Genomic DNA, 27527 nt, shown 5'->3' with positions numbered 1-27527 from the left:
TTGAATTCTTAGAGCAACCGCTAACTACCCCCACAAAAAAAAAAAAAGAGGTATAGCTAAAAAAGCCAATGGATGAATGAAAATGAAATACTAAGAAAAAAAATTGTTAATCAAAACAAAGGAAAGGAGAAACAGAGGAACAAAAAACATTTAAAAACCAAGATAGTAAACTTAAACCCAATAATATACATAATTACATTAAATATAAATGAATTAAGCACCTCAATTAAATAACAGAGATTGCTAGGCTGGATAAAAAAAACCCTGCATCTAACATTTTAACTCAACAGTGAAATATTGAATAATATTTCAGATTTAGACCCAGACATAATATAATTTCTGTTCACTGTTTTGTAGAGATCCTGGTCAGTGCATTAAGAGAAGAGAAAGAAACAAAAGGCATTAAGATTGGAGAGGAAGTAAAACTGTCTTTATTTGCAGATTAAATGATTGTTTACACAGAGAATCTTTAAAAATCTACAAAACAAATACTAAGACTGAACAATTTATTTAACAAAGTTACAGGAAACAAATTGATTATATTTCTATATACTAGCAGCAAAAATTTTAAAAACAAAATGTAGAAAACAATTTTATTTACATTTGCATTAAACCCAAAAAATAACATAGAAATAAATTCAACAAAAGACATACAAAACCTCTATGCCGAAAACTACAGAACATATCTGAGAGAAACTTGAAAAGACCTAAATAGATGGAGTGAGATGGCTCACGCCTATAATCCCAGCACTTTGGGAGGGCAAGGCAGGCCGATCACACAAGCCCAGGTGTTCAAGACCAGCCTGTGCAAGATGGTGAAACCCTGTCTACAAAAAAAGAAAAAAAGAAAGAAAAAAGGAAGGAAGAAAGAAAAATACAAAAATTAGCTGGGAATGGTGGCGTGCACCTATAATCACAGCTACCTGGGAGGCTGAGGTGGAAGGATTCATTGAGCCTGGGAGATCAAGGCTACAATGAGCCATGATCTCATCACTGCACTCTGGCCTGGGTGACAGAGCAAGACCTTGTCTCAAACAAAAAAGACCTAAATAAATAAAGAGATATGCGTTTTCCATAAGTCCAATGATATGACTCAGTATTAAAATGTTACTTTCCTCTAAAAATTGATTTGTAGAAAAAGTTGGAAGATTCACATTACCTGATTTCAAGACTTAATCCAAAACTCTAGTAATCAAAACAGTGTAGTGTTGGTATAAAGACAGAAATATAGATGCAACAGAATTTCAGATTTAGACCCAGACATATTATCCATTTAATTTTAACAAATGTACCAATGTAATTAAATGCAGAAAAGAAAATGTCTTAATAGTTTGGAGCAGTAGGATATATATGTACACATATAGTTTTATACACACACACACACACGCACACACATACTCTTATATATATTAATTTCTTTATACTAAATGCAAAAGCTAATTCAAGATTCAGAGTAAATCTAAATGTAAAAGCTAAAACTATAGTGCTTCTGTAAGAAAGCAAAGCTAATTGCATACAACCTTTGATAGACAGATATTCCTTAGACAAACCATAACAGGTACTAAAAATAAAAGTAAAAATTGGTAACTAGAGCTTCATCAAATCCAAACGTTGTGCTTATGCAAACAAATTGTTTAAAAAATAAAGACGCAACCCACTGACTGGGAGAACATATTTATAATGAGATATATCTGTCAAAGCACTTGCTTCCAGAATATTTAAAGAACTCCTGCAAGTCAATATTAAAAAGATAATGATTTTTTAAAATAGGTAGAGAATTAGAATAGTCATCTCACAAAAAGATAAATGAATAATCAGTTAAGCATGCAGGAAAAGTGTTCAACAACACTGATTAAAGATACCAAATGAAAACCACAGTGAGACCCATTTCACCCAGACTAGAATGGCTAAAATCTTAAAAACCAAAAACACCCAGTGTTGGTGAGAATATAGGTCAGCATATTCTCACATGTTTTGGGGGAGCGTGAAATGGTATGACCTCTCTGAGATGCTCTTTGCTGTTTCTTTAAAAATTAAACACCTTCCCTATGAGTCAGCAATTCAACTTAGAGGTATTTACCCAAGTGGAATGAAAACATATATCCAAAAAAGACTAGAATGAGAATATTTGTAGTAGCTGTTTATTATAGCCAAACATTGAGAACAACTCAAATATTAACAGGAAAATAGATAAACAATGACTGTTGATAAAACGGAATACTACTTAGCAATAAAAAGAATGAACTACTGATACATCTAACCCCATAGATGAATCTCAAAAACAAAATGTTGAGCAAACAAGGCTAAAAAGACTATATCATGATTCCACTTATGTGAAGTTCAATAAAAGGCAAAATTATCTATGATGGTGAAAGCAGAACAGAGTCCACGAGGGGTGGGTATTGAAGGGTAGACACATGGAAAGATGGAAATATTCTACATCTTGAGCAAGGTCATACATAGGTGCATATATTTTCAAGACTCTACCTTATTCACAAGGTCTGTGTATTTTATTGTATATAAATTTTACCTCAGTTAGAAGAAACAAAAACATTTCAGTGTTTTTTTTTTTTTTTTTTTTTTTTAAAAGCAAAGGAACAAGCCAGTCAAGTCTGTTGCCTTTTAGAGGGCTTCTCCGGAAGCACCAATCAACCAAATGTGCGTGTTTGTATACATGCATACATGTACATATACAGTGTACATGCGAACTATGTTTATTCATATATGGAATACTGAATGTGAATTGAAGTATAATTCACATACCATGTAATTCATCCATGTAACGTGTACAATTGTTTTATAATATATTCAGTTATGAAATCACCACAATCACTTTTTGAATATTTTTATTACCTCCAAAAGAAACTCATATTTATTAAGCAGTCATTTTCCAGTTCCCCTCAAGTCTCCAACCCAAGACACCCACTAATCTATTTTCTGTCTCCAGAGATTTGCCTGTTCTAGACATTTCACATAAATAGAATTTAAAACCATGTGGCCTTTGTGTACAAGTTTTGTGTAGATGTGAATTTTCAATTCTCTTTAGTAGATACACCTAAGAGTAGAATTGATGAGTCACATGGTAACTCGTTAATTCTTTGAGTAACTGTCAGAGGGTTTTCCACAGCAGCTGTTTCATTTTATATTCCCCCCGGTATGAGGGTTCTAACTTCGCTAAACCCTTGCCAATACTTGTTATTCTCTATCTTTGTAAATTATAACCATCCTGGTGGGTATGAAGTGGTTTCTTGCTCTGGTTTTCCCTAATGAATAATGATGCTCAGCATCTTTTCTTATGCTTATTGGCCATTTGTATATATCTTCTTTGGATACCTATTTGGACCGTTGGCCTATTTTTAATTCAGTTATTTATCTTTTTATAATTGAGTTGTAAGAATTTTTATATATTCTAGATACAAATCCCTTATCAGGTGTATGATTTATGAATATTTACTGCCCTGTTCTGTGGGTTGTCTTTTCACTTTCTTGATATCTATTGAAGTACAAACGTTTTAATTTTGGTGACATTCAATTTAACTTTCATTGCTTGTGCTTTTGTTGTCATATCTAAGAAGGCTTTGGCTAAGGTCATGAAGATTTACTCCTAAATTTCTTTGAAGAGTTTTATAGTTTTAGCTCATACATTCATGTGTGTGATTCATTTTGAGTTAACTTTTGTCTGTTTTGAGGAAGGGATATAACTTTATTTTTTTTTGTATATGGATAATAAATTCTTACATCATATTAACCAGGATATGTCATCTGGCCACATTTAGCTTCAAGTGGGGTTAGGAAATGAAATTTTGGGGAGACATATTGCCATTCTAAACAAAATAGAATGCAACCAGCAGCATCTGCCACAGTGTATACTCTTTTTAATTTTGACTCAAAATAGTATACTACCAAACTCTAGCCTTTTTAAAATATGAATATGGCCAAGAAGCATTGTCTATAACTGGCCTCAAAAAGGACTAAAAGAGAGTTATCTGATTTTGTTTGTTAATAATGCTTATATCCTAACCTCTCTGAAAATTTAATTTTTATCGAGAAGCATTATCCATAAGTAGGATAGGGCCTCACAAAAAATAAGTTTTCTTGATTTTTATTAGTATGGTTTTTCTGAAGCTAATCTTATAAGCTGGAAGGGATTGCAACTTATTTCAATTAAAGAATTAATTTCACTGTTTCTTATGCCTCCACCCAACTCTCTGACCCCTTATCCTCCCCTACACTAGTTCTTGGCTTTGTCAGCTAACATTACATAATTTTAATGGGTTTAACAAGCATACCCTTAAGTGGACATGTTTTTGGCCTCTCTACTGAAATCTCTTGGTATTCTCCCTGGCTCTTGGATTATAAAACCTTCTTTTGACCACTTTCTGGTAAAATTTTATGCTATGAGAGGTAGGATATTTCATGGCTTTTAGTAGGTGTTAAGTGCCAGAACATGCCCTTTATTTTACTATTCTAAAGGGACTTGGAATTTATTCCACTCTTTCCTGATCTTAAGGTGAGTGGTGTGAGTAGAATGGGTCCTGGTCATGCTTTATAGAATTAGCCCCTGAGTGGACTTTTGTAAACATCTTGCTCAATCTAGGACAGCAGGAAAGACAAGAAGAGGCAGATTTAGCCAGTTGGTCCATTGAGTGGTAAAGAAAAGCATCCCTTCCCTGCTTCCTGCCACCCCAGGTCGCTCCAGCCTCCTGACGGTGTCCGGAAGTGGTGTGCTAATTGTTTAACAGGAAGTATGTAGGTATTTGTTACTTTGCTGATCTCTATGGAATGTCCCTTCTTGAATTTTGTGGTTTGCCAAATTTGGCAGAGTTCTTCACTTCTTTGACTGTATAGCTCTGAGGTGTGAGATTGATGTTCGGTGATGAAGAGAAACCTAAGTGGGTTCTGAGGTTCCATTAATACCTCTGCCTTCACTCTGCTTCTGTTTTCTGCTATCCTGGATTGAGCCAGGTGTTTACAAAAATCTGGTCAAGGGCTAATTCTATAAAGCTGACTTCCTACACTGAAAATAAAATCTGTGGTCATAGAAGGAATTTTGAACTTCACACATCTGCTGTAGGCATATAGAATTGATCACAATGTAGGATAGCTATAAATATTTACCATGGTAATGCTAAAAATCAATATTTGGAGCTATGTGACGGGCAGTTTTCCTGGTACTTTATATGCATGTACTCATTTAATGCACAAGAATAGTGAAGTGTATTCTCATGGTACTTTTCACTGTACAAAGTGTTCTTATATTTCTTTGATTCTTATAAAACCCTGTGAATATGAGACCAGAGGAGACTAAAGAGACATGACAACTAAATGCAGTGTGGCACCTTGGATTGGATCCTGAAATACAGAGAGGGCATTATTGGAGAAACTGGTGAAATCCAAAGTCTGGAGTTCAGTTAATAGTAATGTACTATATATAGTAACATAAGATGTTAACAGTGGGTGAGGGCTGTATGGGAACACTTCTAAGTTTTTCTCTGAATCTAAAATTACTCCAAAGTAAAAGTTTATTTAAAAAAAAAAAAAACTCTTATAATCTAGTCAATGCAAGTTTTATTATCCTCTTTCCCCAGATTTGTACTGTTTAGAAAGGCTTTAAGAACCTTGCTCAATAGCACACCAGGGAGGTGTTATAAGACCAGTTCCTAAACTCGAGCCCTTGCATTCCTACCTGAGTGTTGTTCCTCATTACTGCCTTGGAAAAATGCATTGCTTTCTGCATCCATGATCTCTGTGCATCCTCCCTACAGCCTTTTGAGGCTTGAGATATAATACTTTCATTTTACAGTTAAGAGATCACTGCCATCCATGTTCACTACTGGGAAAATAACATAAAAATATGTTTCCTATTGACTTCAAGGGACTAATCCTTCCATGTTTGAATGAAGAGCACAGTACATATTTTGGGGCCCATTTGATTAAACCAGTACAACAGAAATCTCATTTATGGAGTATATAGAGAAGATATGATGAATGATGGCTAACGGCTGAAGGCGGTAGTTTCAAAAAAGAACAGTAGTATAGTGGGGTCTTCTGTGATCTCTGACACAGAAACCTGTGAATGGACAGAAAATAGAAACACAAGAATTGCACCCATCAAATTCAGATTTGTTCTTCAAATGTGGTAATTGTGAGTCTAAAGATGGTAAGCCAGATTCCATATCCTGTAAGTGGAAAAGAGAAGTGATGTTCAATTTCTGTCAACATGGCAATTTATTTGTAAAAATAGCAGGGTGACTTTAAGAGATTTATTTGGAGGCTTGCAGAACCAGGCTTACTAACAACTTGTGGTCATCTCAGTATATTTTGGTCTTTGAATTTAGATTCTTTCACCAGTTGTGGCCTGACCTGACTATGCAGGATGACACGTGTTCTGTTTTCCAATGCTGTGTTCTCTAGATTCTCTTTGGTTTGTGGTCAATGTCCTACACAGAGCCCTTTTGGCCTCTTCTCTCATGAAAGAGAGAATGCTATAGCTATTAGTCTGTGGATCTGTTTTCCAGCAATTGATTGTTCTGGCTGATGTTCTGTATATCCAAGTTCGGTTCCACATATCCTTAAAAACATTTATTTGGCTGGGCATGGTGGCTCACGCCTATAATCCCAGCACTTTGGGAGGCCAAGGCCAGTGGATCATGAGGTCAGGAGATCGAGATCATCCAGGCCAACATGGTGAAACCCTGTCCCTACTAAAAATACAAAAATTAGCTGGGCATGGTGGCATGTGCCTGTAGTCCCAACTACTCAGGAGGCTAAGGGAGGAGAATCACTTGAACCCCGGGAGGAGGAGGTTGCAGTGAGCCTAGATCGCACCACTGCTCTCCAGCCTGAGCAACAGAGTGAGATTCTGTCTAAAAAAAAAAAAAAAAACCCAAAACAAAACATGTTTTTAATTCAACTTAGGTACAGTTTATAGCAGCTAACACTTAATGAGGAAAACCATGTGCCTAGCCTGTACTTTACATGGGAGTTTGGTCCTTGCAACTGTGTTAAGTGGATACTGGGTTTTTTTTTGTTTGTTTTGTTTTTTGAGACGGAGTTTCACTCCTGTTACCCAGGCTGGAGTGCAATGGCGCGATCTCGGCTCACCGCAACCTCCGCCTCCTGGGTTCAGGCAATTCTCCTGCCTCAGCCTCCTGAGTAGCTGGGATTACAGGCACGCGCCACCATGCCCAGCTAATTTTTTGTATTTTTGGTAGAGACGGGGTTTCACCATGTTGACCAGGACGGTCTCGATCTCTTGACCTCGTGATCCACCCGCCTCGGCCTCCCAAAGTGCTGGAATTACAGGCTTGAGCCACCGTGCCCGGCTGGTTTTGTTTTACATGTAAAGAACACACTTAGTTGAGACACTTTGAAGACCACGCAGCTCATCCATGATAGAGCTGCAATTTAGCTCCAGGATTTTCAGACTCTAAGGCAACTAGGCTACAGTTTAGCTTACCACAGAACCACTCTCTAGGCTGTGGGTCTAAATCCTGGCTATACATTAGACTCACCTTAGAAGCTGGGAAGCTTCTAAGAAGCACCCATGCCTGGGCCCCACCCTATACCAGTTAAATTAGACTTAAGTCAGAATGTGACTTGAAGAGACTAGATTATTCCATCTGTCCCTTTTACTTCCACATTTTGAGATGTTATCAATTGGTAAGCTGATGCCCCAAGTCACATAGCCATTAAGTATCAGAAGCAACCCTAGAATGTAGGTTGCTTGTGATCTTAGAGTTGCTTCCATACTCAGATCAAATATTAATAAATATGTTAGAACATTTACTGTGTACAAAGGCCTAGGCATATGTTTAGTAATAAGTGAATTTGTCTATTTGTATGTAATATTACAGAAATGTGCAGGCATGTACATCTATGTGATTTTGAGAATTTAGATTCATATGTCATGATGGAATTCATAGGCTTTGCAGCCAGATTGCCTAGTTTGAATTTTGGCTTCACTGCTTCTCAGCTATCTGACCAAGTTACTTAAGCTCTCTGTTCCTTACTTTCTTAGTGATGAACTAGAATAATAGGGGTATTTCCCTTATGGACTAAATGAGTTAATGTATGTAAAGTGATGAACCAGTGTTGATACACAGGAAGTGCTCCATCGGTGGTAGCTATTGTAATGTATGAGTCAGAGTCTACTCAACTTACAACTTCTGAAACTCCATAGTTACTACATTCATTCATTGCAAAAGCATTATAATGATGAAGCTATGTGGTCTGGCTCATCTGTCTCAATTTTTTTATGCCTTTCTCTAGGGTCTTAACAGGGTCTATACTCTCATGCTTCATAGCCCATGATTTTCTATTTCCTGGAAAACATGTTGATGTTCTAATTTATTTTTTTCTTCTCTGGGCTCATCGTTGGACCAATACATCTCAGCTCAATTCAGCAATGACCTTCTGTATATTTTGTTAATAAACATCTCAGGCTGCCAGAATGTTGCTCTGATTTAGATTGGTATATTGCATCAGTCATCACCAGGTTTATATTTGTTTACCTGCAGAATGATTCTTTTCTCTTGAAGGTCATATGTAGTTGGTAAGCAGTATTGTGCAGAAAATCTTGAATTATTTTGTCTGGGACTTTTATTGATGATTATAGGCTGTTAAATGGAATGAATTCTACCTAGAGAACTCAAAATACAGATTGAAGCCTGCTGTCTCAGATCTCCCCTATCTTATAAGCTTTGTTGCATGAAATAAATGATATCTGTTATACAAACACTGCTTCAGTCAACAGGCATGGAAGAATGGACCAGTTACAGTGTTGTTAAGTACCACTTATCAAATGCTCTTAAAGGGGCCCTTTAAAAAAAATCTTTCTGCTCAAAGATAGAAAGGTGTTGAATGACAGTCAGATTATGGACACCCCACTGAATCTTCAAGCAAAGAGAAAAATCAGAATTTGGAGTGAGATGGTATTTAGAAATAAGGAGATAAAAATCTCAGCTGAAATAGATATGGCAAGCAAGATCAAGACTTGCCTGATCATCAGAATGCATAGGTCAACTCTAGTAATTTTACATAGTAGAAGTAGAATAGGCTATCGTGAAAAATAGTTTTCTGCTGTAGGAGATCTGACGCTCCCAAGAACATAGTGAAGGCACACTCTACAAAATGTTGGTAGCTGCCCAAATAGGTCCCTGTTGAAGTGGCTTCTGATTTATGCATTTGGAAATTTAATCTTAACAGTTCAGAGTTGAATGGATTATCAAGGATGCTAAATCACACATAATTTGATTGAGACTAAATAAACCATCTTGCTAATCTTTAAATTTTCTATTTTTAGATAAGGTGTATGGGAAACAAACTTATAAAAGATTGCTTTATGAATGTGGATTCAGAGCAAGAGCAGTTAGTAATAGCATCTGAATATGTTCTGATACTGCATTCAGCTGATAACTGATTTACCTACCCTTCAGCAGGAGGACCATCTCACTGGAGAAGTTGGTATACCTCCCATTTCCACCCCTGCCCCATTAGTACTTATCATCTCTTTAACTTTTCTCTAAGTCTTTGTAACTGACCACCCATGACTAGCTCTAAATACTCACACATTTTATGTGAAAACTTTCTAGCAAGTTTTTCTCCCATCCTCCTGGTCTGGAAGGGTCGTTCACTTTAGGATGACTTGGAATATCTCTGCTGACACCCATTTAAGTTGATCATTTCCAAATTTCCAACAACACATCACCGTTTCCCTGGCATTAATCTGTCACTGGGAGTGTTCAGTCAGTAGGATGCCTATTTCTTAGAATATTACTAAGAGGGTTATTTCGTTAGAAGACAATTGGAGCAGATGTCCTTTAGGTTCTGACTGATGGAAAAGTAGTGATTCTTTAACCTCTGTAGGCCTTGCTGATCCTGGAAGGTTTCTTTGAAGTAAACCTAGATTTAGTGGTTTTATGGTATCTGCAGAAGATTTGTCCTAGGACTTTCTGCAGATATGAAAATCTGTGGATGCTTAAGTCCCTTGTATAAAATGATGTAGTATTTGCATATAACCTACATGTATCCTCTTGTATAAATCATCTCTAGATTACTCAGAATACCTACTATTTGTAAATGCTCTGTAAATAATCCTTATCATATATTTTTACTTGTATTCTTATTGTTGTATTGTCATTTTTAAATTTTTTCTAATATTTTAGATTTGTGGTCATTGACTCCGCAGATATGGAGCCTGCAGATACAGAGTTGACTGTTTGTTTTCTTACTTTTTAGGAGTCACTCCCACTGAAATTTGACATAAAAATCAGCTTGGTGTATGTTAGTTTTCACACAGCTGTGTGTTAGCAATTCTGTTACCTGCCTGTTCTCCTATCTCTACACCACATTCCAGCCACACTAAAGTGCTGCCGTTTCTCAGGCATGCTGCCCATCCACCACAGCTCTTCTTCTTCCTCTGCTTGGAATGACAAGCCTCCACCAGCTATGAACACAAATGGAATCCATTCTTTTTTTTTCTTTTGAGATGTAGTTGTCCTCTGTCGCCCAGGCCGGAGTGCAGTGGCTTGATCTTGGCTCACTGCAATCTCCACCTCCCAGGTTCAAGCGATTCTCTTGCCTCAGCTTTCCGAGTAGCTTGGACTATAGGCATGCACCACTCTGCCTGGGTAATTTTTGTATTTTTAGTAGAGACACGGTTTCACCATGTTGGCCAGGCTGGTCTTGAACTCCTGACCTCAGGTGATCTACATGCCTCGGCCTCCCAAAGTGCTAAGATTACAGGTGTGAGCCACCGCACCTGGCCTAATCCAGTCTTCTAATCCACGATCTAGTTGACACTGTCCATTATCTCCCAACTTCCCTGATTTTTATACAGATCCTTCATGTGTTTTGTACTTCTGATGGTTGTTACGTGGTATCTTGTTATTATATACTTTTAATTTTTCCATGATAGTGGGTAAGGCCTTTATAGTAGGAGTTGATTTCTTTTTGTTTGACTTCCAGTACCTCTGCCATCCTTGTTTTAATTCATCAGTATATAAAACAATGTAGAGACTAAGGACAATATCCGAATGTTAAGGAGAGGTATGGTTACATTAATTTTAAAACTCAGACTATAACCTATATAGGATATTTGAAAGCAAAGATCAGAATTCCAAGTTACTTAGGGAAACTTTAGCAGTAGTATAAAAATTCAGACAAATATAGCGGGATTAGGGTGCCAATAGGAACTTGGTGTAAAGTATTATTTTAAGAAGTTTTGGTGTTCAGCAAAGTAGTTTGAGAAGGAGGGAAGGGTCAAGAAAAATTGTTTCTTGTCTTAGGCCTAGAGGATAGAACTAGAAAGAGATGGAAGATTTCGGAAAGAATACTGATGGAGAGCGATATCCTGAGGGAAGAGGGGGAGGTATGAAGAAGACCAGTCGGGGTAAAATCTGGGGAAGGGGAGCGGTACATTTTTCTCTGAGACAGAAAGAAAGGCGTAGGTGTAAGACAGGAGTGCCAAGGAAAGTTCTACCTGTTTCTCTAATGTGAGAATATTCATAGTAATCTATTGAGGATGGAAAAAGCAAGAGTAACTAGAAGATATGAGAAGAGCTGAGATGTATTGTAGCTTACTCATAAAAATTATCTTCTTTCTCTCTCTCTTTCTTTCTTTCTTTTCTTTCTTTCCTTTCCTTCTCTTTTTTTTTCACACAGTCTCACCCTGTCACCCAAGCTGGAGTACAGTGGCGCTATCTTGGCTCACTGCAACCTCTGCCTCCCGAGTTCAAGCAATTCTCCTGCCTCAGCCTCCTGAGTAGCTGGGATTACAGGCACCCACCACCATGCCATGCTAATTTTTTTGTGTTTTTAGTAGAGACGGGGTTTCACCATGTTGGTCAGGCTGGTCTCGAACTCCTGACTTCAGGTGATCCGCCCACCTCAGCATTCCAAAGTGCTGGGATTACAGACATGAGCCACCATGCCCAGCCTTGTGTATTTCTTGACATCATTATTGCTCATGTTCTCCAACTAGATAGTAGGCTCCATGAGGACAAAGGTTTCACTAACTTGTTCACCACAGTTCTTCGCACCAAAAAATGGTGCCTGGGACATCATGTATACTTAGTAAATATTTGTTGGGTGAATGTTGAATGGGGAATGAAAGAAGAAACTCATTGGAGAGACTCAAAATTATTGCTTTCATCCTTTAGCTTTCAATAAATGTACAGATTATAACTGTACCGAGTTAACTATCGCAGAACAGATCTGTCAGAAAAGCTTACTGAGGGGCATAGAAAGGTAATTATTGGATTTTTTTTCCATACTTAGAGGTTGGTAGGATGGGGACTGGAACTTTTATGATTTTGGCAAGAATGTTTTGGGAATATTTGACCAAGGGGTACAAAATGTTGTTGCTGTACCCTAACGACTCTTCCATTAAACAGAACCTTGATCACTGATAGCTTGATAGGTATGGCATTAATTATTAGCTTCTTACCCAATAATATTCTCCTGGTCTTTTTTAGGATTCCTAAATTGTTAGATGTGCCACTATACCTAGCTTAAAACTACATTTCTCACCCCTTCCTGAAAATAGAACTCACTTATGAGATATAGGTAGAACTTTCTGGATGAAATTGCTGAGAAAGCTCTCTCGAAGAAGCTTACCTAACTAAGTATACTGGTGTATTTTCCTCTTTGCTCCCTGGAATGTGAATTTAATGGTTTGGAACTTCAGGGGTTATACGGGGACCACCACACAACCTTGAGGATGTAAGCCAGTGCTAAGGATGGTGGCATAATGTAATTGTTGGGCTGCCACATTGGGATTCTTGCAGCCCTCATACTTTGAGACATTTTGTTATTTCAAGACTGATTTGTTATAACATTCTATCTTGTTATTTTGGATCTCTGTTTCTTTTAGTAGAACCCTATTTATTAGAAAGGAGTTGAGGGACTAGAAGCCTCAACATGGCCAACCGAAGAGCTAGTTTAATGGGAATAAGCATTAGCGATTGAGGTCAGAGAAGGGTTTTTATGTGAGGCAGCTGGTTAATGAAAGGGTCTAAGTCCGGGCGCGGTGGCTCACGCCTATAATTGCAGCACTTTGGGAGGCCGAGGGGGATGGATCACCTGAGGTCGGGAGTTCAAGACCAACATGGAGAAACCCTGTCTCTACTAAAATACGAAAGTAGCCGGGTATGGTGGCACATGCCTGTAATCCCAGCTGCTTGGGAGGCCGAGGCAGGAGAATTGCTTGAACCCAAGAGGTGGAGGTTGCAGTGAGCCGAGATTGTGCTATTGCACTCCAGCCTGGGCAACAAGAGCGAAACTCTGTCAAGAAAAGAGAGGGGAGGGGAGGGGAGGGGAGGGGAGGGGAGGGGAGGGGATCGGATCTAAGACAGCAGTCCCCAGCCTTTTTGGACCAGGGACTGGTTTTGTGGAAGACAATTTTTCCACAGATGGGGCAGGTGGTGGGGGGTGGTTTCAGGATAAAACTATTTCACCTCAGATCATCAGGCATTAGTTAGAGTCTCATAAAGACCATGCAACCTAGATCCCTTGCATGTGCAGTTTACAACAGGGTTTGTGCTCCTCTGAGAATCTAATGCTACCTCTGATCTGACAGGAGGCCGAGCTCAGGCGGGAATGCTCGCCAGCCGCTCTCTTCCTGCTGTGTGACCTGGTTCTTAACAGACCACTGTTAGTACCAGTACCTAAGAGATGGCCATAAGGAGCTAAAGTAGAATGCTGGCAAAGATTCCTGGAGTAGACAAAGTCAAGGAAATCGTATTTGTCTCCACAGATGGGAAGCCAAGAGGTAACCCTTCGATTAGACCAGTGTTTCTTTGAGTTTTGATTTCATGGGCCATCAAGGATCTATCAATCTGTGGACCTCTGGAATCTTCTTTTAAATACTGCAACTTGAGATACACTATCAAATATAGTCAACTCTGGAACAGTGCAGGGGTTAGGGGCACTAACTTCTGTGCAGTTGAAAATCTCGGTGTTACTTTTGACCCTGCCCCTAAAGCTTTACTAATAGCCTATTGTTAAACGACAACAGTCAATGAACACATAGTTTGTATGCTGTATATATTATATACTGTATTCTTACAATAAAGTAAGGTAGAAAAAAGGAAATGTGATTAAGAAAATCATGAGGAAGAGAAAATATATTTACTATGCATTAAGCGGATGTGGATCATCATAAAGGTCGTCATCCTTGTCATCTCCACATTGAGTAGGCCGAGGAGGAGGAGGAAGGGGATGTTGGTCTTGCTGTCTCAGAGGTGGCCGCAAATGTGTGTATAAGTGGACCTGCACAGTTCAACCCGTGTTGTTCAGGGTCAGCTGTTTGCTATATTGTATGGCCTTGTTGTCAAAATTATTTAAGGCAGCTAATACAGATACAAACAATATTGTGAGATAAATTAAAAATAGAAAAATTAGGCAAAGGGAAAGTATGGTATTTTAAAAAATGGAAGCAAGAAATGAAGTTAATATGATAAAAACACACCCACGAGGCACTACATACATTCTAGATGCAGGCAACAAACTTGGGTGTAAGCCTCCTTGCAATCGGCTTAAAAAATGTAGCATGATAGGTTGTTAATCATGGGAACGATGGGATAAAAACAAACCAGTTAGGAAAATTGCAAATTTCTTTTTGCTAATACTGTTATACTGAAATTATAACTTTATACAAGGTTTAATTTTAAAATATCAATTTTTTTTTATTTTAGAGGGAGTGATATGGTCTTGGGGAGTTCTAGTAACCAATTTATACCATACTCCAGTGGCGTAGTAGAAAGTGAATGCATTCAGCATGGTGATTCTACCCAATACTAATTATTTCTGTGTCTTTCAAATAACTGCTGCCTTTGCATAAATGTAGGTAAAATAACCAAAGATCTGAAAAATAATAAATGTCAAGATAAGAATTTTAATTTTTAAGCTTAGGAAAAATTTAAGCTAATTTAAAAATTAGGCTTCAGATATTATCTCTCACTGTCTCCAGTGAATACAAATGAAGTCTTGGGTTTTAGCCTGATGGTTAGTGAAAAGAAAGATGGTGGCTGGGATGATGTTTAAGTATGAGACAGTTCATTCAAATGAAGGCTATATGTTCATCAAGCTGTTAGGGGAGAAGTGATCTTTTGCCTTTAAGAGTGGAATTGTGGACAGGGCACAGTGGCTCATGCCTGTAATCCCAGCACTTTGGGAGGTGGAGGTGGGTGGATCACCTGACATCAGGAGTTTGAGACCAGCCTGGCCAACATGGTGAAACCCCATCTCTACTAAAAAATACAAAAATTAGCTGAGTGTGGTGGTGGGCTCCTGTGATCCCAGCTACTCAGGAGGCTGAGGCAGGAGAATCGCTTGAACCCGGGAGATGGAGGTTGTGGTGAACTGACTTGGTGCCACTGCACTCCAGCCTGGGCAACAGAGTGAGACTCCATCTCAAAAGAAAAAGAAAAAAGAGCGGAGTTGCCTTAAAATGGGATTGTAGTTGAGGAGTAGAAAGGAAAAGACTGGAAGACTTCAAATCCCTTCTATTCTTAATATTCTGTGATTTCAGATTACCTTTACTGTGTATTAGTTAGTGTTTGGTACTTTTTTTTTGCAATTAATAAAATAAAAAAAGTCTGCCAGCCTCCACACATGTGCCTTTAGCTATTGTTTATGCAGACAGAACCCAAAAATAGTAAAATCATTAATGTAGCTGAAGAATCCAAGTGTTCAAGACACTGTCTAATTGGAGTCTAAAAGATGTTAAAGGACTTTCAGACTATTTTAAAATTAAATTTGCTAAATTCTTTTAAATGATTTTGTAGATTTCCATAATAGATGTGGCAAACATTTCTCTTATGGGATGTAAATAATCAAACTCTGTTTCACTGGAGAGTAATATTATAAAGCACTTAGCTAATCAGATTGTGAGAGCCGCTCAAAATTTCTAACCATGTAATTTTTGCATAGAGAGAGAGTGCCTCATGCTGTGCAATTAACTGGTTTTATTAGCTATAAATTTGGTTGATGCTGGTTGGCTTGATGGCCTAGTGCCTGTAGGGAATTAGATCTTGGTTCTTGACCTGATCCTGCACAGCTGAGTGTCAGGAAGGCTTGGAAATCTTATAGTGGGGACAGCAGCTGAGGCCCCAAGAGAAAACTGATGACTTGTTTCTCATGCTTCTGTAACTAAAGAGAGCTTTGGAATTTTTTAGACCTGTTAATTTTTGCTTGTTCATTTCATTCTGTATTCAAATTAGGTTTGTGAAGTGGAGTGGTATGGTTTACTGATTATAATAAGCAGGGCTTTGAGATCCTACTACCTGTGTTAAAAACCTGGCTTTGCCCTTTATTGTGCCCTTGGGGAAGTTTTCAAGTTTCTCCTTGCCTAGGTTTCTTTCCCTGTGAAAGGGTGGTTAATAGTAAGCCCTAACTTATGGTTTGCTGTGAGAATTTCAGGATTCAATCCACATGAAGTTCTTGGCCTCATCGTAGGTACTCAGTACACATTAGCTAGTATTATAGAGGAGTCTGCAAATTGAAATCTCTTTGAGCAGGGGAAGGTTTTAACAAAAAATGTTTAGAAGGACCTATGATTTTACTGGACTGTTTTTTTTTTTTTTAGACACTCAAGGGCACAATAAATGGCAAAGCCTCACTCTGTCACCAGGCTGGAGTGCAGTGACACAATCTCGGCTCACTGCAACCTCTGCCTCTCAGGATACAAGCGATTCTCCTGCCTCAGACTCCTGCGTAGCTGGGACTACGTTTTTGTGCCACCACGCCCAGCTAATTTTTGTATTTTTGGCAGAGACAGGGTTTCACCATGTTGGCCAGGATGGTCTCCATCTCTTGACCTAGTGATCCGCTCACCTCCGCCTCCCAAAGTGCTCAGATTATAGGCTTGCGCCCCCATGCCTGGCCACTGGACTTTTTTTAAAGGGAGAAACGGGGAGGAAAACATATAAAAAGAGGCAGAGGTCGGAGACCTGGCATCAAACTTTATTACTGATATTTACTAGACAAGTAAACTTGATCAAATCAAATTAATCAAAGACCCAATTTTCTCAACACTTAAATACAATAAAATATCACATTTATGAGAGCCAGGTAAGATAAATTCTTTGGAAATGTCGAAGTGCTATATTTAGGTAAAAACATAAGTAAGCAAGGACAGTCGAATATAATGAATACATGAGACTAATTAAAACAAGCAAAATATGTAAGTGGAATCTATCACTGGAAGACACAGGAATTTACTCATCAGCTTGACTTGCCTGTGAATGATCACTGATCATAAAGGATGAGGAAAGATGTCAGAGAAAGGACCTAGCATTGGTGGAGCACCTGGCATTTGGTGGACACTGGAGTAGGAACGCTGTCTGCCTCTTACAGATGAGAAAACTGAGTCTCAGTGAGGTTAAGTAACTTCCTCAAAGTCACCTCACTGATAAGTGTCAGAGCCAACATCATCCTGAGGCCTGTGTGACTCCAGAGGATGTCCTAATACAACATGGTTAATTACCTCCAATCCATTTATCACATATTTATTGAGCACCTACTCAGTGTGGTGTTAATAATACATTATCTGTTTCACAAAAATGGATAGAAATGTAAAGCATGAAGGAATCTGAATGATAATTTTGTGCAACCAAGTCATTTTCTAGGAAGGAAAAAAGGCCCAGAGTGACCAGGTGGCTTTAGGGCCATCCATTTTGGAACAGAATTAAATTTTTACTCACCTAGTCCAATGTTTGATTAAATTTATTGCTATTCAATTTCTCAGATGCCTAATCCTTCATTAGTTCCAACTTGAAGCCTCATTCAGGGGTTTTCTTTGGGGATAATTTGTGTGTGATTTAATACAAAGTGATTGCTTTGACCAAGCTGTATAAGTTGTTTGATGGAATGCCAACTGAATTCTTGTCTGCTTTTGTCACCCAAACTGAATACAGGTTGTTTCAATATATCCCCCCCCCCCCACCGCCTTTCTTTCATTCTTTCTGACTGGTTCTTTGTCACTCAGGCTGGAGTGCAGTGGTATGATCTCAGCTCACCGCAGCCTCAACCTCCTAGGTGCAGGTGATCCTCCCACCTGTCTCCTGAGTAGCTAGGACTACAGGCGCATGCCACTATACCTGGCTAATTTCTGTATTTTTTAGTAGAGATAGGGTCTCACTGTGTTGCCCAGATGGGCCTCGAACTCCTGAGCTCAAGTAATCCGCCTGCCTTGGCCTCCCAAAGTGCTGGGACTACAGGTGTGAGCCACTGCACCTGGCCTTACTTTTTCATGTTATCACAGTGACATTCAGGTGTGAGCACGAACAATGTGAAATCTGATTGCCTTTTTGTGATTTGGAACTATTTGAATCCCCAGTCTTAAATCTTCACTCTTTGTTTCGTTCAGTTTTTGCCACCCTCCTATCTTGCCAGGTGAGTCTGCCCTTAGTTAGGTATGTACTTAACTAGAGAGTAGCCCTGGATCCCTGGAGGGAAGCCCAGGCTCCTCCCGTGACTGCACACGGTGAGTTGGCTGCATCACACCAGGAAAACATTGAGCAATAGGAGGCTTCCCAGCACTGGTGATGTTCACAATAAAAATCCCCCATGACTCCATCTCAGTTATTTAAGAAGAGTGGGCAAATGACTGGTGTATTTTTTTTCATAGCATTCATAACTGTTTTTCTTCCAAAGAAAAGTCTCCATGATGTCAAACATCATTTAGAATATAGGATGTATTCTATTATGGATGTGAATTCAGTTCATTTATCCTTCTTTATTGTCCTGAACACCTAAAGAGCATCATTTGAAAAATAACCTATGGAATTGTGAAGTTTGCTGCTTTTTCTGTGACTGTGACTGAATGGGTCTCGTGAAGCCCACACTGACTCGAAGGGCATGACCTGTGTATGACCCTCTGGCGATTATATACAGGATTTTCAATCCTCCAAACCTGCTTTTAAAGTTGTTCTTTAAAACATAGCACAGGAGTTTTAGACATAGTTTTCTGGTTTTCTATCTTGCCATACATGTAAGAATGAAGTTTTTCTTATTTGAAAAAAAAATGCTTCTGGTTTTGATAATCGTTGGGTTAAAATGCACTGAATTAAGCAGCATTTTGTTTTGTTTTGTTTTTGACCCAGTCAAGATCCTGGGATCTTGATACTTTTGTACTTTTGATAACAGATTGAGAACTCTCCTTCGTTTTCTTTATAATCAGAACCTGAAACAATTAGTAGGCAAGGGAGGTTCTCCCTACATCTTTCCTGAAAGAGCTAGGTGTATTGACCTTCTAGAATTGCAGATACAGTGTTAAGAGTTTCTAAATCAATAGTTTCTCCTTGCATTTGCATTCTGCTCTGAGTACAATAGTTCTGGACTCTGTAGCAATAAAGATGAGAGGTATGCTGCACTGAGGAGACCCTGGTTCATTTGTTGTGGATGTTTGTGATTCTGGCCCTGGCCTAGGAATGGGAGCCTGTGTGCAGTGTGGCCCCACTACTGAGAAGCAGGGTTCCACCTGTCACCACACAGTAGAAGAGCACCTACCATCGCTTTCAGATCGAATAATGGGTATGGAATGTGGACTTGGCAAAAGGCTGGCTCATGGTAGAGGTGGCAAAATGTATTGGGTAAAAAATTGGAAATAGAGGGTTTAAGATTAAGCAAGCCTTTCATTCTTGCTTAATCTTAAACCCTCCATTTAAGTACAAGGCAAAGATAAAGGACAATGCAAAGGCAAGGGCCTGCTTGAAGAATGCAAAGCAGCAAAGGATTCTCAAGAAATTGTACTTCTATAATTGCCTTGGACAGCAGAGCCTACAAGAGGCATAGTGTAGCTGTCCAGACCCTCATTCTTGAAATTTAAATCCACAGTGAACTGGTGAACATACATCTCAACCGTGGTTCCTACTGCAATTATATAATTGATTGGCTGTCATTCTTATGAAATGTACCCTAAGTAACCCTTAAGTGTGTAAAAGAACAGAATGAAGCAAATTCATACCTTCCGGCATTTTACTCTTCTCACTGTCTGGTTCAGGGTTAACATTTTCTAACATAGGCTCTCCATAGTTATTTAAACACGCTGAATATCATTATTATCAAATAATGTTCATTCATCCTTTAAATGTTACTGAGTGTGTCCTGTATATAAGGTATCTGGCTTTTCTTGCTTATGTGATATTATACTAGACTTTTGTGTGTGTGTGTGTGTGTGTGTGTGTGTGTGTGTGTGTGTGTGTGTGTGTGTGTGTGATGGACTCTTGCTCTGTCAGCAGGCTGGAGTGCAGTGGCACTATCTTGGCTTACTGCAACCTCCACCTCCCAGATTCAATTGATTCTCCGGCCTCAGCCTCCCAAGTAGCTGGGATTACAGGCACATGCCACCATGCTGGCTAACTTTTGTAATTTTAGTAGAGACAGGGTTTCACCATGTTGGCCAGGATAGTCTCAATCTCTTGACCTCGTGATCTGCCCACCTGGGCCTCCCAAAATGCTGGGATTACAGGTGTTGAGCCACTGCGCCCAGCCTATACTAGACATTTTACAAGAGGAGCAAAGTAGGAAAGCCTCTTCTATAGGGTAGCAGACACAAGAAGGGAGAGGAACATTATATAATAAAATGCTGAACCACATGCATACCAAGTAGGTTGAAGTCCATCTAGAGCCCATGAGATTTCAGCACCCACGTCTTCAGTCTTATGGCTTCTGAGAACCTATGGCCTTCTGTGAGAGGAACCTGTGTTATCCCTAGCTTGTTCCAGGCCATGTCAGGAGAAAATCACTTATAGGCCTATAGTAGTCCTGGGAAGGTAAGGAAAGAGCTTCACTTCTTCCTGACCCAATCCTAGGGAGACTCTTTCTATGCAAATAAATATTTTTAATTTCATTATGTTATTATGTTATTACATATAACATGCCTGTACTGCTTTTTCTGATTATAAAAATTATATAGACTTATTGTAAAAAAATTTGGTAAATAGAAAAAAAACTAAAATCCCTTATTTTTTCTGCGACTTAGAAATAGATGACCACAATAGTGTTTTCTTCCTACCCTTTTTTCTATACACATAATTTTTATTTTTAAAAAATGTGGCTGAGCGTGGTGGCTCACGCCTGTAATCCCAGCACTTTGGGAGGCCAAGGCAGGCAGATCACCTGGGGTCAGGAGTTTGAGATCAGCCTCGCCAATATGGTCAAACTTTGTCTCTACTAAAAATACCAAAAAAATTAGCTGGGTATGGTAGCAGACACCTGTAATCCCAGCCACTCAGGAGGCTGAGACAGGAGAATGGCTTGAACCCAGGAGGCGGAGGTTTGGTGAGCCAAGATCGTGCCATTGCACTACAGCACGGGCAACAAGAGTGAAACTTCTATCTAAAAAAAAAAAAAAAAAAAAAAAAAAAAAGTGGGATCATCTCCTATATTCTTGAACTTTGGGGGAATATATTGGATCATATTGGTATATTCGGGAGATGCAGTTTGGGGAGAGGGCCTTGGACCTTGGATATAGAGTGCAGTGAGGAGACAGCTTCAGCTGAGTGATTGGATGAACCACTTTTTTTTTTTTTTTTTTTTTTTTACTACCATACTCTGATGGAATGATAGACTCTTAAAATTGGTGAGGACCAGCTGGGCGCAGTTGCTCACACCTGTAATGCCAGCAATCTAGGAGGCTGAGGTGGGCAGAACACCTGAGGTCAGGAGTTCGAGACCAGCCTGGCCAACCTGGTGAAACCCCATCTCTACTAAAAACACAAAAATTAGCTGGGCATGGTGGTAGGCGCCTGTAATTTCAGTTACTAGGGAAGTGGAGGCAGAAGAATCACTTGAACCCAGAAGGCAGAGGTGGTGAGCTGAGACCAAGCCATTGCACTCCAGCCTGGGCAACAAGAACAAAACTCCGTCTTAAAAAAACAAACAAACAAACAAAAAACACCTGGTGAGTGAGGACCTCAGAGATAAGAGCCCATGGAGTTGTGTGTTTAAACACCACACACACTAGAGGACTTGAAGGAGTAGTTGACGTTCATGGGCAAAAGAAGTGTACCTTGTGTCAGTGCCACATCACACGCAGAAGCATGGACCCCACTGAGACACAGTCCTGCTCCTAGGTAGAGGGAAGCAGCTGTTGACAATTAGAGAGAAAAGCCAGTTCCAAGTATAACACGTAAATGGAGCCAGCCAGCCTTATGATGTGGGGCTTCATAAATGATTGCTTTCATTCTGTACCCATCAGTAGGTTGTTGTTGGTATCTTTGCTTTCTTTCACAAAAAGAAGTGAACTCAATTTTATTTTTACAATATTTATCACATAAATAGATATAGACTATATTCATGGAATACAAAAGATGTAAAACAAGCTTTTTAAACTATTAGGTTTAGGGGTACATGTGCAGGTTTGTTAAATGGGTAAATTGTATGTCACAGGTGGTTAGTGTACAGACTATTACCCAGGTAATAAGCATAGTACCCTATAGGTAGTTTTTTCAACCCTCACCCACCTTCCACCCTCCACCTTTAAGTAGGCCCCTGTGTCTACTATTTTCTACTTCATGTCCATATGTACTCAGTGTTTAGTTCCTACTCCTAAGTGAGAACATGCTGTATTAGGTTTTCTGTTCCCTTGTTTGTTCACTTAGGATAATGACTTCCAGCCCCATCCATGTTACTGCAAAGGACATGATCTTGTTCTTTTTATGGCTGCATAGTATTCCATGGTGGATATGTACCACATTTTCTTTATCCAGTCTACCTTTGATGGGCATTTAGCTTGATTCCATGTCTTTGCTATTGTGAATAGTGCTGTGAAGAACATGTGTCTTTGTGGTAGAATGATTATATTCCTTTGGGTTTCCTCAATTACATTCCATTACCCAGTAATGGAATTGCTGGAATGAATGATAGTTCTGTTTTAAGTTCTTTAAGAAATTGCCAAACTGTTTTCCATAATGACTAATTTACATTCCCACCAGCAGTGTATAAGCATTCCCTTTTCTCTGCAACTTCACCAGCATCTGTTATTTCTTGACTTTTCAATAATAGCCATTCTGACTGGTGTGAGATGGTATCTCATTGTGGTTTTGATTTGCATTTCTCTAATGATTAGAGATGTTGGGCTTTTTTTCATATGCTTGTTGGCCTCATGTATGTCTTCTTTTGAAAAGTGTCTGTCCTTTACTTTTTAATAGAGTTTGTTTTTGCTTATACATTTTTTTAAGTTCTTTATAGATTCTGGACATTAGACCTGTGTCAGATGCATAGTTTGCAAATATTTTCTCCCATTCTGTAGACTGTCTGTTTACTCTGTTGATAGTTTCTTTTGCTGAGCACAAGCTCTTCAGTTTAATTAGTCACATTTGTCGATGTTTGCAAAACAAGCTTTAAAGACACAGAATCTTTAAGGATTCTATGGCAGCTCTCCAAAATTAAATAAACAAAATAAAATTTGGGATTAGGTTGAAAAAAAGTTTTGAATTAAAGGAAAAGAGTCCTTCTGAAGATGGAGATATTTTTAAACTGTGGGAAATACTTTAAAGGAAGAGAATTAAAACTATGATATTTAACTTTTTTTTTTTTGAGACAGAGTCTCACTCTGTTGCCCAGGTTGGAGTGCAGTGACGCTATCTCGGCTCACTGCAACCTTCATCTCCTGGGTTCAAGCAATTCTCCTGCCTCAGCCTCCTGAGTAGCTGGGATTACAGGGGTGTACCACCGCACCCAGCTAATTTTTTTTCTTTTTTTTTTTTTGTATTTTTAGTAGAGACGAGGTTTCACCATGTTGGTCAGGCTAGTCTCAAACTCCTGACCTCATGATCCACCCACCTTGGCCTCCCAAAGTGCTGGAATTACAGGCATGAGCCACCGTGCCCCACCTAACTTCTTTTAATATCTCTGAATCAGCTATTTGCAACCTGTGAGTTGGCTGATGTCTGGAAACATGGCAAACTGAGCTAATGGCTTGTCTTCCCTGTAAACTCATAGAAATGCCGATATAACTAACAACAAAATACCCATGACCTCCCATGTTAATTAACAGACTAAAACTTTTATAAGTTTTCCAATAAAGAAAAGAAAGAGAGGAAGGAACTGGCCCCAGCTGGAAACAGTAAGAGCAGGCAAACAATCATCTGTAGACATTTTTTCACCCTAATAAGGACATGACTAGTAGACATTTTTATGGATATTCCTCCATTTATATCTTAGGTTGGGACCCTTATTTTATGGAGATCTTAGAGCCTGAGTTAAAACTGGCACTTTGGAAGGCTGAGGCAGGCGGGTCACCTGAGGTCAGGAGTTCAAGACCGGCCTGGCCAACATGGTGAAACCCCATCTCTGCTAAAAAAAAAAAAAAAAAAAAATACAAAAATTAGCCAGCCATGGTGGTGCATACCTGTAATTCCAGGTACTCAGGAGGCTGAAGCAGGAGAATCACTTGATCTCTGCAGTGAGCAGAGATCGCACCAGTACACTGCAGCCTGGTTGACAGAGCAAGACTCCATCTAAAAATATATATCTATTGTTGCAGTTTATCCCAGTCTTTTCTTAGATCCTCAAGTTCTAGTCTGGAAAATTACATATTTATCTTAACAGTAAACAGAGGCAGAGTTTACTGATATACCAGAGAATATATCTGTTTGCTGTCAGAGGCTGATTGCTACAACACAGGTTTTAATAATTTGGTTGACTTCATACTTGTTTTTATTGGAGCTTATTTGAATTGCTAACATCATGTCATTTGACCTTCATTTATTACAAACATATCACTTACTTACTCAGTCTGCCTCTGTTTGCTCTTGGCCCATTTCCATGAAATCCAGGACAATACTCTAAAGTAGCATATTGTTTTTATGACGTTAAATGTTTTATAATGTTAAATCAGATTCTTAGTTTATAAGAACCTAAAATCTTATTTCATGAAAATATCGTTTACTTGCAAATTATACTGCAAGCTTTTTTGTAAAAACTTAAAATATGAGCACAACAATGGGATACAGGATAATGACTGCCATTTTGACATGGCCCCAGCTGGAAACAATAAGAGCAGGCAAACAATTTGCCAGCCTAAGAGCTATTTGATGTGTTTACCAGCACCTGAAATGATCAATCCTATCTCCTTAAGATATCACTGGGCAATATCTTAAATATAAACATGAAAACTAGCTGGAACACTGAAAATCCCATCATGCTACATTAAAAAGTGGTCATTCAAGGATTCAGAATATTCTTGTATTTATTCTTTATTGATACAAACATTTTTAATGGTCACAAAATTCAGGTACCTCAAAGAATATTCCAAAGGATAACACTGCCTCAGTTTCACAAATACTGGTTCAAACATTAACTCTATGCTTTACTCACATTGAACTTAAGGCTTTATTCACAATCAGTTGGTCTACCACTTAAAGATGGGGGGGCTTTGTGATTTCCAAACTGCACATACACTCTATTTTTACAATAAACTTTGTTATTTCTTAGAAGTAGAGTTGCCATGTGGATGAATAGTTGTGTTGCTCAATTGATACATCTTCTTACTATTTGAGAAACTAAACTATGAGAAGAAGGTTGCTTGATGAACACAGACCCCTCTATACATACTGGGCACTCATTAAGTGTTAAGGAATTGCTTGATTCAGCAGTGATAGCCCCCTTCAACACGTGTTACTAAAAGAAAACACTGTCAAATCAAGGTTAGTAAATGTCTCATACAATCAGGGATATCCTTTATCTTAATTTCATAGTGACCCTATGCCAACCCTCAAACTTCTGTTTTCTACCTAGTTACACCACCTTCAAAACCAGTTTCACAGTGTTTTTAATGAAACCTCAACTCTTATCCTATGGAAAAAAATCAATAGCAAATAACACTAACTCACAGTGTACAGATTCTCAGAGGGGAGTCCCTTTCCAACCAAAGTGTCTCCATTTTCATTAACTGCTGACATTCTTATTGATGATCCTCTTTCTGCGGTGGGGACTTATAAATCTCCTGTCCACTTACTGCCAATAATATGCTTTTCATTGAAAAATACTAAATCTTTTCTATATTTAACTTATGTGATTGTATACTTCATTATAATTCTTGATTAACCATATTTTATCTCCACAAGTCATAAAATGTTGATGAATATGATTTATATAAAGATCACCTTTCTATTGACATTAGCAGATATATACCATAGTATCTGTTTGTTTTAAAAATTAAGTTTAATAAATACAACTTATTTTTACCATGTCACTCTTTACTGCTACTTTCTAGTATTTAACATGTTTCAAAATGTATAAATATGGCCTCCTGTCAAATCACCACTCAAGGTCAAGAATCTACCTTTACATGTTTCTAGAACCTTGTATAAAGGAGAACAATAATATATTTTGAATAAATGATTAGATAAATAAATGGGTTTTTCCTGAATTGATTCCATTAATATTTTTAAATCTCGGCCTTAATTTTGAATCATCCAACCAATAGAAGTTCAGTCTCGCTGTAGCCTCTCAGAAGAGACATTATGCAAAAAATATATATTGACATTAGGAAGAGGGCCTTCACTGTAAATAAATGGGTCATCTCTTCAGTCATTCCCCTCCATTATCATCATGTGGGCTTGCTAGTAAGCACCTCTTTTATCAGTTCTTCAAGCTCATTTTCTTTTTAAATTTTCAGAAAGCTTCAGTAGAAATGTTTAAACTTTCAAGAAAGACAACTTTAGCAGAATCACATACTTGTTGGGCACATATAGATCTTTGTAAATGTAAGTAAAAGATAACTGAGGCCAGGCATGGTAGCTCACACCTGTAATCCCGGCACTTTGGGAGGCAAAGGTGGGAGGATGGCTAGAGCCCAAGAGTTTGAGATCAGCCTGAACAACATAGTGATACCCCATCTCTACAAAATGTTTTTTTAATTAGCTGAGTGTAGTGGTGCATGCCTGTAGTCCAAGCTACTTGGGAAGCTGAGATAGGAGGATTACTTGAGCCCAGGACGTCAAGGCTTCAGTGAGCCAAGATCACACCACTATACTCTAGCCTGGGCAACAGAGCAAGACCCTATCTCAAAAAAAAAAAAAAAATGAGTGTTTTATTTGACTATTTTTATTTGGAAGCCTGTTTTATTTGACTATTATTAATATGAAATGTTATACAACTTTGCATTTTATTTTTTGTACAGGCAGAAATACTCAGTATCCTCAGTCACAGAAACATCATCCAGTTTTATGGAGTAATTCTTGAACCTCCCAACTATGGCATCGTCACAGGTAGGAACTCATTATTTGACTTCTTCCTTTCTCCAGTTACCTAGCTTTAGATTCCTTAATATGCTAAAATGCTTAATATTAGGTTCAATCATGAATTGTGTGTTACTGTCAGGTGTCACTTTTGTTGCTATAAAGCATTAATAAAACTGATTATATCAATATAATTAAGAATAGTGTTTCCACTTCTACCCATGTTTAATTGTGCTAATTATATCTGCGTAAATGCTATTTAAATGCACTCGCAGCTGCAATACCAATATTTAAAGGTGCCGTTTAACTAAAATTTCATTTAATTAGTTGAAATGA

At 38.5% G+C, this 27527-nt stretch overlaps 1 protein-coding gene across 5 annotated transcripts in view; it reads left to right on the top strand.

Annotated features, from left to right (window-relative positions):
- MAP3K20 (mitogen-activated protein kinase kinase kinase 20) overlaps positions 1-27527 on the top strand; it is a 196732-nt gene that overhangs the window by 66102 nt on the left and 103103 nt on the right. For all 5 annotated transcript variants that reach the window (XM_032292930.1, XM_032292931.1, XM_032292929.1 and 2 more), the window contains exon 3: positions 27134-27221. In XM_032292930.1, the coding sequence (XP_032148821.1) occupies positions 27134-27221 (88 nt within the window). The remainder of the gene's footprint in view (positions 1-27133; positions 27222-27527) is intronic.

This window comes from Sapajus apella, unplaced genomic scaffold (assembly GCF_009761245.1).
Source record: "Sapajus apella isolate SASKATOON/1434 unplaced genomic scaffold, GSC_monkey_1.0 scaffold28, whole genome shotgun sequence".
NCBI lineage: Eukaryota > Metazoa > Chordata > Mammalia > Primates > Cebidae > Sapajus > Sapajus apella.
The sequence above is the reverse complement of the archived record's forward strand: the minus strand, read 5'-3'. Positions and strand labels throughout refer to the sequence as shown.